At 45.0% G+C, this 17,001-nt stretch overlaps 2 protein-coding genes across 4 annotated transcripts in view; one reads left to right on the top strand and one right to left on the bottom strand.

Moving 5' to 3' along the window:
* Positions 1-4,797, top strand: part of traf2b (Tnf receptor-associated factor 2b) — a 30,583-nt gene extending 25,786 nt beyond the window's left edge. For both annotated transcript variants that reach the window (XM_084441577.1, XM_084441576.1), the window contains exon 12: positions 1,201-4,797. In XM_084441577.1, the coding sequence (XP_084297703.1) occupies positions 1,201-1,419 (219 nt within the window). In that variant the 3' untranslated portion in view covers positions 1,420-4,797. The remainder of the gene's footprint in view (positions 1-1,200) is intronic.
* Positions 4,798-6,126: 1,329 nt separating this feature from the next.
* fbxw5 (F-box and WD repeat domain containing 5) lies at positions 6,127-16,759 on the bottom strand. Of its 2 annotated transcripts, none has more exons than XM_084442119.1 (10): positions 16,327-16,759; positions 15,095-15,290; positions 14,381-14,538; positions 13,866-14,049; positions 12,466-12,614; positions 10,689-11,024; positions 10,030-10,213; positions 8,893-9,040; positions 7,796-8,008; positions 6,127-7,592 (listed from the first exon to the last, which is right to left on the bottom strand). In XM_084442119.1, the coding sequence occupies exons 2-10, from the start codon at positions 15,279-15,281 to the stop codon at positions 7,325-7,327; spliced, it is 1,827 nt and encodes a 608-aa protein (XP_084298245.1). In that variant the 5' UTR covers positions 15,282-15,290; positions 16,327-16,759; the 3' UTR covers positions 6,127-7,324. The 2 variants fall into 2 exon arrangements, with proteins under 2 accessions (XP_084298245.1, XP_084298246.1); XM_084442120.1 differs by having other exon boundaries at positions 16,605-16,633.
* Between the last annotated feature and the right edge of the window lie 242 nt (positions 16,760-17,001).

The following is a 17,001-nucleotide window of genomic DNA, read 5'->3' as shown; positions in this document are numbered from 1 at the left end:
GAACAGACTGTACTGTACCCCCCCACTCCGACACGCTGCCTACTGACTTAAAACTGCAGTCCAATGTCAACGTCTTTAACAGAGGACTCAAAGTCTGGTTCAGATCAAAGCAGCAGTGCTCACATGTGTAGACACAGACTGGTTTTGTAAATGGTAAATGGACTGCACTTAGCGCTTTCCAACTTAGCGGCACTCAAAGCGCTTTACAATGGCCTCTCATTCACCCATTCACACACACATTCACACACCAATGGCGGTAGCTGCCATGCAAGGTGCTAACCTGCTGATTGGGAGCAATTTGGGGTTAGGTGTCTTGCTCAAGGACACTTCGACATGTGGACAGTCAGAGCTGGGATTCGAACCACTGACCCTTCGATCATTGAACGATCCACTCTACCAACTGAGCTACAGCCACCCGTAGTTGTGATCATGGACCTCTCGCTCTGTTAATTATGTGCTGTGATTGTTAGAATCTGATTTTAATTCTGTATTTTGTACGTATACTGTTTGGTTTTGTACTGCATATTTTATTCTATTTATTATCTTTGAGAAAAGCCTCCTATGGACTGGTGTTGAAAATTAGCACTTGTGCTACAAACACTTAAGCAATGCATCTGGTCTGTCCACTGTCACTGTTCCAATGGAATTGTGATGTCCATATGTCATAGAATTTACAACTGGCCTCAAGACCTTTCTATTCCAAACACCTTAAACCTTTGTCCAACCGTTCACATAGCTGTGCTAACCTACAGGATGGCCTCCAGGAGGACCACACACCTAGAATCTGTCTACTCCAGAATAACCATCCTTTGTCCCTTTGTCTCCAAGAAATTGCCGCCTTTTCCCATGTCACATGTCTGTATTCTCGGCCACACCTGCCATTTCATATGACGTACAATGGGTTAGCCAATCACATCCTGGAAGCGCCGTACCTGTGTTTTGCTTGAATATAAGGCAGCGCAAGATCAGGAGGCGGCACTTCTTTGGATGAACCACTCATGTGCGTTGTCCGGAAGTCCTTGCGCTCGTATGTTTTCTCAATAAACCAGACTTAACCTGTTTGATGCGAATCTTGGTTAAATCCTTTTTGACTAGATCAGTTAAAATCCATTACACATATTAAATACAAGTTTCATTCATTCATTCATGAATGTGAACAGGAACTACAACCTACTGAGTCTGTCCTGTGTGTCTCTCTAGGTCACTCTGATGCTGCTGGACCAGAACAACAGGGAACACATCATCGATGCCTTCCGGCCAGACGTCAGCTCCACCTCCTTCCAACGGCCAATCAGTGAGATGAACATCGCCAGCGGGTGTCCGCTCTTCTGCCCGTTGGCTAAATTGGCCGGCAAAAGCTCCTATCTGAGGGACGACACCATCTTCATCAAGGCCATAGTAGATCTCACAGGTTTATAAACACAGTAAAGTAAAGCTGTGGAAGTTTTACGACCATTCATTAAAATGGAAAAAATAATAGATATGGAGATAAGATAAAATAACATAATATATAGATAATATATAAAGATATAATATGAATAGTAATAACAATAATAATAGTAATAATAATCAGTTGGCAATGTGTTTTGGAACCAAAAAAGATATTCTGTTAGATTATGTGGCAAAAGTGAAGCAAAGGTGCAGAGTAGAGGGTCAGTTCTGGATGGAGGGGGACGTTGTCTCATGAGAGCCAATGGAAGTGTCATATTTGCACTGCAAATAATAAACATGTTATAGCAGGGCTGCACTGCAGGTATCGTGAATTCATTATCACAAAGAGGAAGTCCATGAACTCTACTTCTGTTTTCAGAGGTACAGTATAACATATCCTACCCCAGACAGCTTTAGGGAGTAACGATGGCGCATGTGAGATCACATTGATAATTACTGTAAATCCGCCTAGTGTAATTAAATGTGATGTGTGAGATTTGGTTTGGGAGTGCTTGAGCAAATGCTGATTCCACAAATGGCCAGAAATCTCAAGAATGTTTCTGTTTGCCCAGAGAGCGGCACAAATCAGCAACTTGAGCCAAAGCTTCTATGGTCGCTTTTTCCAGCTTAGAACCAATGATGTTGCCCAAGGCCAAATTTGCATACATTTGCATATTTTGGGGTTCATGGACAACGAGCCTAACATAACACTAGCCGGTCCTAAGCCCGGAAAGGATGAAGGTTGAGTGGGGGACTCATAGATATGTACTGAACATATAAGAACATGATATAGATATGGGTGAATATCTTGAACAAAAGAGCAGTGGTGTGACTACTAACCCCACCTGGTAAATATAACATCCTAGTCCACCGTATATTTTACTAACTAATAGTCCGCTGTGTTGATTGTTGTATAAGATCAACCAACATGAAGATCAGTTTGAACCTTGACTACCTTTCATCTTCATCATGACCCAAACCGAGGGTAGTTGATTAAGGGAACGGTTCACAACACAGTGGACGAGTTACCATCTCCATTCCGCATTCTTCACTCACCTTCTGTCTGTTGGGAGCACAAGCTCCATCACCTGCACCATATCATGTATTCCTCATCCAAACAGTTTGTGCAGCTTGGATTTCAAAATAAGGGTTAAAAAGATGCTTAAATTGAGCCAAATTAAGGCTAAATATGAGCGCTCCCATTGGCTTGGCTGGAACAGTACATCCTGCTCTGCACTGCGCTATCCTGCTACCCTTCTGGCCTCCAAAGATAGAAACCCTATATGGACAAACGTATTGGGACACCTACACACCTGCAGGAGCTTTTATAACATCCTATTCTAAATTCAGAGGCATCAATATGGAGTTGATCCCCCCTTTGCAGCTATAACAGCTTCCACTCTTCTGGGAAGGATTTCTACAAGATTTTGGAGTGTGTCTGTGGGATTTTTGTACCAATTCATCCAGAAGAGCATTAGTGAAGTCCAAGTACTGATGTTGGACGAGAGGGCCTAGCTCGCAATCTCCGTTCTAGTTCATCCCAAAGGTGTTGGATGGGGATGAGTTGGATGTGTAGGTGTTGGATGGGGTTGAGTTGGATGTGTAGGTGTTGGATGGGGTTGAGTTGGATGTGTAGGTGTTGGATGGGGTTGAGCTGAATGTGTAGGTGTTGGATGGGGTTGAGTTTGTGTAGGTGTTCAGTGGGGTTGAGTTTATGTAGGTGTCCCAATACTTTTGTCCATATAGTGTATATTCTTTTTTTCAGTCCCATTCCATTAGCCAGCTGGATAAATACAGTGTGGTGTAAGTTCACCACGATAGAAATGCACCCCATTATATGATATGAATATTATTTATAATAGGCTATATATGATATGGTATATATGTATATATATAATGCAGGATTCTTAGCTGTTAATGAACTATAATATACATGTTTCTCTTGGTGAAAGTAGTAAGCTATAATATACACGTTAATAATAACATAAAATTATTAGCTTTAGCTACAGTAATAGCTAAAACTTACAAGTTAACTGTAGCTTACAATTATATAGTGACCCTTAATGGCCATTAATTCATCACTTTAACGTATTTACTTTTTGTCTTGACTTATACAGCAACTAATGTTTGTAGTGTGATTGGTCAACCTTCACACCACCTATGCTGCAATTGGATTCATTTCACCCTTTGATTGGAGCTGATCCACCTGTTTTAGTTTTTTTTTAAATCTGAGTTAGAGAGAGGTGGACAAATGTGATTTTTGTTGTGTTCATATGTGATATATTTGTTCAAGAGTTGATTTTGGAAAATGTAAAGTCAATGCTGGGATTAGAGGTGAAAGGACATATAAAGATACAGTACAATGTATGAGTATAGTTAGTGTTCATCATTAATTTTATAATTTTCCCTTTATTAGTTTGTTGTTTTGACTGTTTAAGCAGTATTTGAAGTACGTACTATTATTATGTTAGTATGATTATATTATTATTCATCTAGACCACCAGGGAAAAGAAATGAAGTTGGCTTACCTATGCAGTCTAAATAAAGTTATTCAAAGACGTGTTTGCCTGAGTAAAGTAGACCTAGGTCCCAAGGAACTTAGATGGGACCTTGATATGAGATGACCACTCACTATGGACATTATTTGAACCAAAAGAGTAAAAACTTTTATTTTCTTGTTACCAAATTGGCATAATGTTGCACAAAAAACAGTCATAAGAGAAAAAAAAAAAAAGTGCAAGACATTACTTAAAAAAAAAAAAAAAAATACATATGCATGTCAGGAACCAAACCGGAAGGCAAGAGGAGTCATAGGCAAAGTTTAGAAAACTAGGGTTTTTATTTACCCAAAAAACATAAGAATGAGACAAAGTGCTGGACCCATAAAAGAGGTCAAATTAATCAAAGGGTTGCCACAAACAGAAGACCTCCCAAACTGAAGACAAAGGGAAAGTTATATACTGGCTGATCAGACCATTAAGAAACAATAGGGGTTTACCAATAGACAAACATACAACCTAACCCACAAATAACCAAAATAAGGCAACTAGGAAAAAGGATGAACATAATTACAATATACTATAAATCATAACAAAAGATCCAAATACAAAGATCCAAAGAAATAACTGAAATACTCAAACTAAACATAACACTCCCCCCACAATCCAGCAACTTTTGGACTAGGCCAAATTGACCGCCTCCTCTATTTAAGGGCGGAGACTGGGGGGCGTGTCCCTTTTGTTCCTGCCTGGCATGTCATCCCTCCACAGCACTGGTAACTCCAAACAAACACAAATCAGACACCATACCTAAGATCTTATAGCCTATTGAACTGTACAAAAGTAACTAAATGTGCGCTACAAATAGAACTAATGTACTGTCAAACTGCTAAATAAAGATAGTGTAATGTATGAACAAAACCTGTGTCATGTGATTTGTTTGTTTGACCATGTGGTGTGCCTGCAACAAAGGAAACTTCTCAATGATAACTAAATGACTGAATATAATGCGAGTAAATGTAATGTACTGTCAGAGGTTTACCAGACCAGTTGTGTGGCTGTGGATCATCACAATGAACAATACGGAAATAATCCATGTGAAGAGCAGCCCCAGATAGCAAGCGGATCTGGGCCATATACAGGCGGGATCTGGCCCTTGTGGCTTAGTTCCAGCCCATATATGGCCCAGAATTATTACACATCCACTTGCTATCTGGGACGCCAGCCTGAAAAACGAGAAACTAGACTTTGTGAGAGTAACTGAAGGCCTTTGCTGTAGGAAATGAGATGGAAACTGGATATATTCTGTTTATCCACCTAGCCCACCTCCTTGGCCCACATACTGTCTTCTGGCCACTCTTGTGACCCAGCACCTCAAACTCAAAGAGGAACTCCCACTGCGAAGCAATTCTATCCACTGCGCTAAAGTCAACCTCTTAGGAAACATTCAGGTATTGCGAATTAACGAGTCTCATCTTAAGACATTCAACTGGAATCCCCATCCGTGGTCTTACAGACTTGAGTTGCCCAACAGTACACAGACACTCTGAGCACATACATTAGGTCTGATGGACTTGCAAAACCCATTTTGAAGCTTCCAATTCAGCATGTCTTAATTACTAAGAAAAAGCCAGAGCGACTGAACTTTATGGTATCATTAGCGCTCCCATTGGCGTTTCTAAACTGGCTCATCTTCTAGCAGTGGTCTTCCAACATGTCTGCCTTTGTGACGTCATGTAACAAGCCTCATTAAGTAACCCCCCCCACACACACATGAATTTAAGATGTTGGAGAAGGTACATTAACAATGAAATTAATTTTGTAAGCCTACACAAAGATGGTGATTTTGGTCTGTAAAAAAAAAAAATTCAGACAATGGCAGTATGAGTCACCGTAGCCAACATCGAAGTTTGCAAACTTTTCGAGGTATTAGGCCTACTGCTCCCATAGGGCCGGCCTAATAACCCACTATTTAATGGACAACTATTATCTCCAAGTACAAATTGCACTCCCATGCGTAATGGTGACAGCCTATGTTTCCACTCCATAATGTTCAGGTAGACGAGACGCGAGAGCTATGGAATTACCCTGGTCCAGCATATGAATGGCTGCGCCGTTGGCATCAATCCACGACCGTTATTTAACACCTTAGTTGATAGCCTAACCTTTCCTTGCGCCCATCAACGTTTTGGCTAAGTTCAATTTGACTGGTCGATCTCCACATTAAACTGCAAAGCCTTTATATTTTGCTGTTGCCTGTGGAAATAATAGAAGTTGGCTTTATAACCTATAGAACTCGCTTCCACATTTTGTACGGGAGTGATTGGGCTCTCCAGATGTCCCTGAAGGTCATAACGCTTCACCAAGCATCTACTAGAAATGAAACACCAGAGAAGAGAACATATTTTCATGACACCAAGTAGATTGTGGACCACAGCAATGGAGATTTTGATTTGTATGGAGACCTTGTTTTTGCAGCCTACAGATTGTTACACATGCTATTTTAATAGTTTGAACGCAGACTTGCCTGGTACCATACAAAATATGACTGTGTTGCATTGGTTTCACCTCACAAATATTGAGGCTAAAGGTGCTGTCATTAAAACAGTTTAAAACAGTATTCATAATGATGGATATCAGTTTCATAGTTACTGACAAACATTTCTGAACATCCAACTGGGTCTTTTACAGGCAGGAAAAAACAAATTTGAAAAAAATGAAATGTAACAAAATTCTCTGGGACCAGTCTAATGTCTGCTGACTCCACAGCTCCCCAATCATGTCATGTCATCTTCAATCAAAAACAAACCAAAAACGTGAAAATATATACAGACACTCGTGTGTACATGTGCACACATGAACAAAAAGACTTAAAAACCAAAAGACGAAGACACAAGAAATAAGGTGATATTTGAACATATGACAGATGGCTCCCCTTACTCTCTCGATCTTGAAATAAACAAAACATTTATCACAATTTCTTCTCAAGTCTTCTGTCATTATACACATGATTGCTCTATATACCATTGGATGGCATCAAAATGCCATTTGATGCCTGAGGTCCAGTGAGTCATTGTCCATTTAGAGTATATATGTCCATTTAGTGTACATATTTAGTGAGCATGTGACTTGTGAAAGCTACAGTAGGTTGCCCTTAGCCAATAGGAAGTCTGGAGAGCTACAGTATGACACTGTAATTGTTGCTGCAGCAACAGCGCCTCCTAGTGTCTGACGCTCAGTCCTGACATCACGTGTCCATGATGCTGAGTCACACACAGCCACAACAGAGCGAGTTCAAGCTAAAAACGGTGCACTTATTGGTCACATTGAGCATACAGTCCTCCTGGAGTGCGTTCCCCCCGTACCGCGCTCTCGTCCTCTCTTCTCCGGCTCCGTCAGGGTTTGCCGTTGACGGTGGCGTTCTTGCGGCCCAGCCACGAGAGGATGTTGCGTGGGCGCGGCGGGCGGGCGGGCGTCTGCGCCAGGCGGACCATGCGTGGCGAGCGCCACACCTTGATGGTGGAGTCGTCGCTGGCGGAGAGGAGGAGCTCCTGGTCGGCGGGGCTGAAGGCCACAGAGTTGACCACGTCGTCGTGCTGCAGGCGCGCCAGGCAGATGTTGTAGTGGCGGTCCCAGATGTAGCCGTGCTTGTCCTCCGCACCACTAGAGGGGGATGGCGAGGGAACAGATGAATGTGCAGTACAGCAGGGCTGTGTTTTTCAATAAAGTAGCTCTAGCCGCACTCAATTTGACTACATATTATGCTGCAGAACAGGAATATAGTATCAAGTATTAATATAGAAGTGTGAATTTATTTTATTCGCAAATCTATACAAACATCGCAATGACATCACAATGTAACCTACCTGGCAACAAAGTCTCTGCTGACGTCCAGGAAGATGAAGAAACACTCGTCATTGGGTGTGAAGGCCCGGTGGGCCCGCAGGCTCCGCCTCTCCTCGCGCAGGCTCTTCAGGTCGATGACGTGCAGGTCAATCTCCTCTGCGATGGGAGGCGGGGCCATGGGGTCAGAGATCACGCAGCCCGCCGGCCACGCCCTGCTGTTCACATACAGGTACCTGACCAATGACAGAGGACATGAGGAACATGGAGGACTCAGGTGTACATTTATGATATTCTGAAAAATTGAAGTTGATATTCTGCAATATTAAAGTTAAGCCAGTTTCTAGAATCTTCACATTTTGCAGGTCATGAAGTCATTAAGCAAGCTGTATTTTAACAAAATACCCATCTCAAAAGGCCTGTTAAGTAAGTAAAGTAAGAAGCCGTGAGAACCAGTGGTTCTGGAGCCTAGTGGCCCATAGGGGAGGAGCCTATCTCCCGGTTCCTTAGCGTGAGGCAGCTTGATGTACAAGTCCACCCCCTGGACATGATGCTAGTATGTCACAGGGACTCACCCCAAATCCAGCCCTTGGTGCTGAGTGGGAGGTATTGTGTACCATTTTTTTATAGTCTGGTATGACTCGGCCAGGGAACGAACCCCCAACCTCCCAATCTCAGGGTGGACAGTCTACCCACAAGGCCACTGAGCTGGTTAAAAGGCCTATGTTACAGGAGACTTAATTACGTGTTTGAATTGTCCCACAGTACCTCTATCAAAGGCCTGTGTTACAGAAGACATGATGACATGTTTGTGTCTCGTACCGGTGGTCGGGGGACAGGCCCATGTTACAGAAGACATGATGACATGTTTGTGTCTCGTACCGGTGGTCGGGGGACAGGCCCATGTTACAGAAGACATGATGACATGTTTGTGTCTCGTACCGGTGGTCGGGGACAGGCCCATGTTACAGAAGACATGATGACATGTTTGTGTCTCGTACCGGTGGTCGGGGGACAGGCCCATGTTACAGAAGACATGATGACATGTTTGTGTCTCGTACCGGTGGTCGGGGACAGGCCCATGTTACAGAAGACATGATGACATGTTTGTGTCTCGTACCGGTGGTCGGGGGACAGGCCCATGCCGATGATGTGGCCGTGGATGTCGATCACGTGGTCCAGGGAGTCAAAGAACTCGTCCGAGCTGCGCTCCTCCCCCAGAACCGGCCCGCATGTGGTCATCTGGTCAGGCATGATCCGCTTGATGCCTGCAGGGGGGGAGGAGGGAGGGAGGGAGGGGGGGAGAGGGAGAGAGAGAGATTAAACTCCAGGTTAGAGAATAGTCCTCGTGTCATGATCAAACCCTGTACTACTGTCTGTTCTGAGTCAAGTCTGTCTGCTCATGTCTCTGCTGCTCTCTGGTGTTTTCAGTGAGCATGATGCTAGTGAACAGGGCAACTGGGCATCTCAGAACTCTATATGGGAGGAGGAGGAGGAGTAGATCAGGTTGCTCTACCTATCTGGTCGGGGGGGGGGGGGGGGTAGGTGAGGCTGCTCTACCTATCTGGGGGGGGGGGGGGGGTGAGGCTGCTCTACCTATCTGGGGGGGTAAGTGAGGCTGCTCTACCTATCTGGGGGGGGGGGGTAGGTGAGGCTGCTCTACCTATCTGGGGGGGGGGGGGGTAGGTGAGGTTGCTCTACCTATCTGGGGGGGGTAGGTGAGGCTGCTCTACCTATCTGGGGGGGGGGGGTAGGTGAGGCTGCTCTACCTATTTGATGGGGGGGAGGTAGGTGAGGCTGCTCTACCTATCTGGTGGGGGGGGGGGGGGGTAGGTGAGGCTGCTCTACCTATCTGGTGAGGGGGGGAGTAGGTGAGGCTGCTCTACCTATCTGGTGAGGGGGGGAGTAGGTGAGGCTGCTCTACCTATCTGGTGAGGGGGGGAGTAGGTGAGGCTGCTCTACCTATCTGGTGTGGGGAGTAGGTGAGGCTGCTCTACCTATCTGGTGAGGGGGGGAGTAGGTGAGGCTGCTCTACCTATCTGATGGGGGGAGTAGGTGAGGCTGCTCTACCTATCTGGTGAGGGGGGGAGTAGGTGAGGCTGCTCTACCTATCTGGTGAGGGGGGGAGTAGGTGAGGCTGCTCTACCTATCTGGTGAGGGGGGGAGTAGGTGAGACTGCTCTACCTATCTGGTGAGGGGGGGAGTAGGTGAGGCTGCTCTACCTATCTGATGGGGGGAGTAGGTGAGGCTGCTCTACCTATCTGGTGTGGGGAGTAGGTGAGGCTGCCGGTGGTGAAGAGCAGGTAGGTCTTGTCCTCTCCCTCCCCCGGGGCGGAGGGGGTGATGAGGCCGGGGTCGGGGGCCTTGGTGTGGGCTCTCCCCATCAGCCTGGCCACCTTGGCCTCCAACTCCAGCTCCCTGGTCGATACATTCTGACGACTCTGGGGGAGGGAGAGAAAGAGAGTGAGAGAGAGGGAGAGGGAGAGAGAGAAAGGGAGGGAGAGAGAGAGAGAGAGAGTAGCGGATTTGGTTACAGCTGTGCATGTTGGCACAATTAAACAATTCTGTGCATTTCAATAAAAGGTCATTCTACCCATGTTTCCTGTCATCCTAAAGCTAAATGACTGTAATGTAATGTAATGTAATGACTGTAATGTAATGTAATGACTGTAATGTAATATAATGACTGTAATGTAATGACTAATGTAATGTAATGTAATGACTGTAATGTAATGTAATGACTGTAATGTAATGTAATGTAATGTAATGTAATAATGTAATGTAATGACTGTAATGTAATGACTAATGTAATGTAATGACTGTAATGTAATGTAATGTAATGACTGTTATGTAATGTAATGTAATGAGTGTAATGTAATGACTGTAATGTAATGTAATGTAATCCCTCCCCCTCACCTGGATGACATGCTCCAGCCTGGGGGCGGCGGCCTGGGGGAGTCGGGCGGACACGCCGTGCGCTCTCATCTCCCTCAGGCGCTCTTCGTCTTCCTCCTCCTCCTGCTCCTCGTCCTCCTCGCTGTCGGTGGTGCCCAGGTCGAACAGCAGAGGCTGGTGGTTCTGGCACTGGGCCCGGGCTGCTCTGGCCTGGGACTGGGCCTCGTAGTCCAGCAGCAGGTCCGGCGTGTCGTGGCGCCGGCAGTGGGCCACCATGACCGTGCGGATGGTGCTGGCGTTGACGTTCTGGATCTTGAAGAGTCGCTTCACCACGTTCACGTTCTCTGACTCAATATCCTGGAGGAGAGAGAGAGAGAGAGAGGACTCAATATCCTGGAGGAGAGAGAGAGAGAGAGAGAGAGAGAGAGGACTCAATATCCTGGAGAGAGAGAGAGAGAGAGAGAGAGAGAGAGAGAGAGAGAGAGAGAAGACTCAATATCCTGGAGAGAGAGAGAGAGAGAGAGAGAGAGGACTCAATATCCTGAGGAGAGAGAGAGAGAGGGAGAGAGAGAGAGAGAGGGCTCAATATCCTGGAGGAGAGAGAGAGAGAGAGAGAGAGAGAGAGAGAGAGAGAGAGAGAGAGAGAGAGAGAGGACTCAATATCCTGAGGGGAGAGGGAGAGGGAGAGAGAGAGAGAGAGAGAGAGGACTCCATATCCTGAGGAGAGAGAGAGAGAGAGAGGGAGAGAGAGAGAGAGGACTCAATATCCTGAGAAGAGAGAGAGAGGACTCAATATCCTGGAGGAGAGAGAGAGAGGGAGAGAGAGAGAGAGAGAGAGAGAGGACTCAATATCCTGAGAAGAGAGAGAGGACTCAATATCCTGGAGGAGAGAGAGAGAGAGAGGACTCAATATCCTGGAGGAGAGAGAGAGAGAGAGAGAGAGAGAGAGGACTCAATATCCTGGAGGAGAGAGAGAGAGAGAGAGAGGACTCAATATCCTGGAGGAGAGAGAGAGAGAGAGAGGACAATATCCTGAGGAGAGAGAGAGAGAGTAAGAGAGAGAGAGGACTCAATATCCTGAGGAGAGAGAGAGAGAGAGGACTCAATATCCTGGAAGAGAGAGAGAGAGAGAGAGAGAGAGAGAGAGAGAGAGGACTCAATATCCTGAGGAGAGAGAGAGAGAGAGAGAGAGAGAGGATTCAATATCCTGGAGGAGAGAGAGAGAGAGAGAGAGAGAGAGAGAGAGAGAGAGAGTGAGAGAGAGAGAGAGAGAGGACTCAATATCCTGAGGAGAGAGAGAGAGAGAGAGAGAGAGAGAGAGAGAGAGAGGAACGGGTCCTCATACTAACACATACTGACCCTAACAAGGGGAAAGACCAAACGGATGTGGTAGCAGTGGACTGAATGCTGGTTGTTAGGCTACAATACAGCTAGACATGATATAAAGAGCTTTATTGGCCCATGTTACATAAACGTTAGACTCACGAGTCGGTCTTTAAATGCTGCTCAACCAGTCAAGTCAAACTTTATTCATAAAGCACATTTAAAAACAGCAGTGGTTGACATGAGCAAGCCTATAGTCTACGTTTTTCTTGTCCTGGGTTAAAGGTTTTAAACAAAGTCAGTGGCGGCGATCTGGAAGGTCTGGCACTGTGAGACTACTTTAATGTCAACTGTGGCTCAAGGACTACAATGGGACTACGATCCGTAGAATGAAATGACATCTTACTAGTACGACACGGCACATGAATCATGTTTGAGCAGTTGTCATCTGCTCTAGCGGTGGTGTGTGTCTGACCTGGAAGGCCTTGTTGAGCCAAAGCACAGAGCAGGAGGTCATGTTTCCGATCCAGTGAAGGTTCCCGGAGATCAGATGGGTCTCGTTCAGCCAGCAGCCAAACACATCGTACGGCTTGTTCCTCACACGTGACAGGAGGGTGTAGTTCTCTGAAGGACACACGCACGCACGCACGCACGCACACACAAATCTTACTTGACAGATAACTGGTATACAATAATTAAGTAAGAATACAGCAAGTAAGAATAATGAAATCATTAGTATTTACACAACAGAGGTTTTGTATAGCTCTGGCTTGGGCGAGTAAAGTCCTTTTCTGTTTTTGGAGTTTTTTTTTTTTTTTTACAGTTTTACAGCAAAGGTTGTTAAGGAACTGTCCTGTACGCCAAATGTTTTTCCTAAAATGTACGCCTCAAGTCTATAATCAAATACATCTATGTACGCCCTAAGGTCATTTTATATATGAACGGTTCTAATGTGGAACTATAGCATGTCCTGAGTTAAGTCTTTAGCTTAATTTAATTTGTTAAATGCCATGTGATGCAAATTCCAGTAAAATCACCAATGAGAGTTAGCGAGAAAAAATAATACTGTAAAGAAAACAGGGGGTTGAAGAAAGAGGAGGCAGAGAGAGAGAGAGAGGGTGAAAGAGAGAGAGAGAGAAAGAGAAAGAGAGAAAGAGAGACTGTGTAGCGTTGGTTATACTCTGAAACGGAGGCGTTCTGTAGGCCGTCAGCTGTGGACACCACAGAGAATAGTACAGGTAATTAGGTTTATAGGTTTATACTATACTATACTATTATTATACTATACTATACTACTCTCTGGACCCACGTTCCACACGTGTGCAGTAGATCACTTGGAATCAAATCAATACACTGACATCCATGCAAGAAGAAGAGTTCCTTTGTTTGTTGTGCTTGGCAGTCAGAAAAAAGACATCTGAGCCCAGATTGCGTGCTCAACACAAGGCACAATTTCACCACTGTTTTTTTAAACCAGCAGGACTCATTCCATGGTCTCAGTCCATAGTCAGCAGGGTCTCCACAACATTTAAAAGAATGAATATTTCCTTTTTTATTTGTCATTTAACAGGTGCCAATATCAGTGGGGGGCACAGTATATTTGCATTTCTGTAACTACATTGCTTGTAACATTTGTGTAGTGAATTTGTTAATAAAGTAGTGTTGTGAATTTGTTAATAAAGTAGTGTAGTGAATTTGTTAATAAAGTAGTGTAGTGAATTTGTTAATAAAGTAGTGTTGTGAATTTGTTAATAAAGTAGTGTAGTGAATTTGTTAATAAAGTACCCAGTGACCAAAAAACCCAGTAACCATCGCATACACTCGGACACGGAACGTATTCCAAGGCTTGTGTGTGTATGTGTGTGTGGCTCCTACCGAGGCTGATGACGGCGATCTCCCCTGAGGAGGAGTGGTGGGCGCCCAGGTAGACTCCGGAGACCAGTAGCAGCGTGTCGTCACAGTTGAACTGGGAGAACTGGGTGTAGCCCCAGTTGAACTGGCGCATGCTGGAGCTGTGGACCAGGGAGATGGTGCCATCGAGCCGCTCCGTGTCCCAGAGCTGCCCCCCACAGAACCAGAACCAGAACCACAAAGAGTTACCTCTGTTATTACCTGTTATATCACCAGTTTGAACCATTATGCTGACATATAGCTTCAGGACAAAACAAGCTTTGAAGCTATTGATAGAGTCCATTAGTGAGTGCTGGGCAAACTGTCTCTATGTATTCAAGGAAATTAGCCATTAACTTCAGACACACCTATATTCTCCAGTTCAGTTGAGAATGCAGGATTTCTCAACAGCACAGTAACGTGACCAACATGTCACATGTAAAGCGATCATGTGTATGTGTAGGCCAGCGATAGTCGTGTAATAAGCGGGCGAGGCAGACCTTGACGGTGCAGTCTTTGGAGCAGGATGAGAAGCGGTGTCCTCGGTGGGAGAAGGCCAGGTGGAGGACCTGGTCGTGGTGCTCTCTCAGGGTCTGAACCTCCTCACAGGGGATGCAGTCAAACAGACGCTTGAACTCCCGGTACCAGGATGCAGCCGCTGTTCACAGGGAGACACGGGACAGGGAGACACGGATGAAAAAAAAATTGGAATTGGAACAAATGGAAACATTTCTAGTCATAAAAATAAAATCAGGGAAAAGCAAGAATGTAAAAGCTGACAAAATATTGGTTCCCAGCCTCCCTCACTGCAATAAAAAATAGAAGACTGGAAGTACAGAAAACTGTTCTCATTTTATTAGCATAATTTCTTGGCCTAGAGTGAATGGTTACCCACCACCGTTACGGGGTGGCTGTAGCTCAGTTGGTAGAGCGGGTCGTTCAATGATCGAAGGGTCAGTGGTTCGAATTCCAGCTCTGACTGTCCACATGTCGAAGTGTCCTTGAGCAAGACACCTAACCCCAAATTGCTCCCAATGAGCAGGTTAGCACCTTGCATGGCAGCTACCGCCATAGGTGTGTGAATGTGTGTGTGAATGGGTGAATGAGAGGCCATTGTAAAGCGCTTTGAGTGCTGCTAAGGTGGAAAAGCGCTATATAAGTGCAGTCCATTTACCATTTACCCTCATCCTAGCTAGCGGATCACGGCCTCATACCCGGGTGTCGGGGGACGCAGCGTGGGATGCGGTAGTAGCTGTAGAAGAGCTCCCTCCACAGGAACTCATCTCTGGACACAGCCAGCCATTGTCTGCAGGCCAGGCCAGCACTCAGCACAGTGTTATGGGGGAGGTGAAGGAAGATCTCCAGCACCAGGCTGTCTGGCAGGGCTGGGCCATTCTCCATCCTGACATCCTGTACACCGACAGAGGGGGGAGAAGAGCTCAGTCTAGGCTATCGAGCGATCTGCATCAAATCCCAGTTAATGTCATCATCTATTTATTCGACAATGGTAGTGTTAGTGTTTCATTCCCCACTAAGTGTTGCCACTCAAAAGGAAACTAACGCAGGAAACCACTCGCTGAACCAAACAAAGCTTCAACAAAACGAAAACGGGTTCGGGAAAGGTAGTGCCGTTTGGCACTAGGACGCTCTTAACTGAATTATAAATTATAATTAAATTAATATAAATAAAAGTCCCGGACTATTTTGAGCAAAGAGAGATTTCAGTGTTCAAACTCTGTCCGTGAGGTAGTTTAACATGCATCTTATTTCAACAGGCTTTCAGTGAGCTGAGGTGAGAAGCACTTGTACTACTACTGGTCAGCCCACACAGGTGCATCACATCCTCAAGGCAAAACTGACTGGCCTTGGAGAGCAGCTATTAAATCTGCGTCCGTCCTGATCTGCCTCCCACCCACACAGCAAGACAACGATGGTCATAACAGTAGTCCAACAATCAGATCCAGGGGATGAAGGCTTCTGATGCTATAACCTTACCTGACCAAAAGAAATGACACAGAAAAACGAATTCAATTGTATAATATTTGAGGAATTCAGGCAATTATTATGTCAGTATTTGGTTGTGTCCGGGCCCCAGCCCATAAATGCTCTCCCACGCCTGCTTATTCTATATTAAGCCTGACAGCTGAGTTTGAACTGTGTGACAGGCCACCACATTGCTTATTTAAGGCATGGTACGCCCAAGCCATCGTGGCAGACACAGTTCAAACTATGCAAACAGAGGCTGGTCATTCGTTATGAAAAATGTTGGACAAATAAGCTACACAACTTAAATTCACTAACTGTAATATGCCTTTTAAATATCAATTGTGGCTCACGTATGGGCTGTCAAGTGTAGAAGCTAACATTAGCTAACGTTAGCTAGCTAGCGAGATAATATGCTAGCTAATTTAGGATTAATTAAGTACCAAACAGCTGAGTTACTTACTAAAAAGCGCAGTTAGTAGCTAGTGCTACGTTCAATATCCAGAAAGTTCGGGAGACAAAACTTGACAACTAACTGGGGTTAGCTAACTCTAACATTAGATAATTAGCCAGTGGCTAGCTAGCAAAGCTGTCACCTGAGCTAACGTTAGCTAGCCTAACGTTAGTTGTAATCGTTCCTAAATTCGACGTTTCTCTTTACTGTTCCGCAACACACTGGTTTCTACATTATAATTGAATTCTTTATTTGGGGTTCTTAAACACAAATTAATCGTGACCCACCTGCCAGTCGACAATATTTTAGAAACCAAATCTACTGCTAGCTGAAGTTAGCTTACTAGCACTAACGGTAAGCCCCTAAAGATGACAACAACAATCTCCTCCTCGACCCGGCGATACGTCATACAGACCCAAATAGTCAGTTGACGAAGACTCGTTCAGGCGTCAACTTAGTTAATCTACTAAAGAACAGTATCTTGCACAAAATTGAAGCATTGAAAATAAAATGTAAAACCGATCAGTGATGTGAAAACAACAACTGTTAGACACAGTCTCAATTTCAATGCCTCAAAGCTATGCCAGGAGGCTATCCTCTTCATCATGAGTTAAAATAGAAACTACAAATGGAAGTGTGTTGTGTTACCAGTTGTCACAGGACCCCAGGCGATCATGAATAATT

This window comes from Borostomias antarcticus, assembly GCF_949987555.1.
Source record: "Borostomias antarcticus genome assembly, chromosome: 8".
Taxonomy (NCBI): Eukaryota; Metazoa; Chordata; class Actinopteri; order Stomiiformes; family Stomiidae; genus Borostomias; species Borostomias antarcticus.
The sequence above is the reverse complement of the archived record's forward strand: the minus strand, read 5'-3'. Positions and strand labels throughout refer to the sequence as shown.

Bases quoted from the DNA above. Each gene is read 5' to 3' on its own strand.
- fbxw5 (XM_084442119.1), bottom strand. From the start codon at position 15,281: ATGGAGAATGGCCCAGCCCTGCCAGACAGCCTGGTGCTGGAGATCTTC. The intron at 14,050-14,380 runs GTCTGCCTCGCC...TGTGGGGGGCAG, and splicing joins CCAAAGACTGCACCGTCAAG to CTCTGGGACACGGAGCGGCT. The intron at 8,009-8,892 runs GTACGAGACACA...GTCATTGGTCAG, and splicing joins GGCCTGTCCCCCGACCACCG to GTACCTGTATGTGAACAGCA.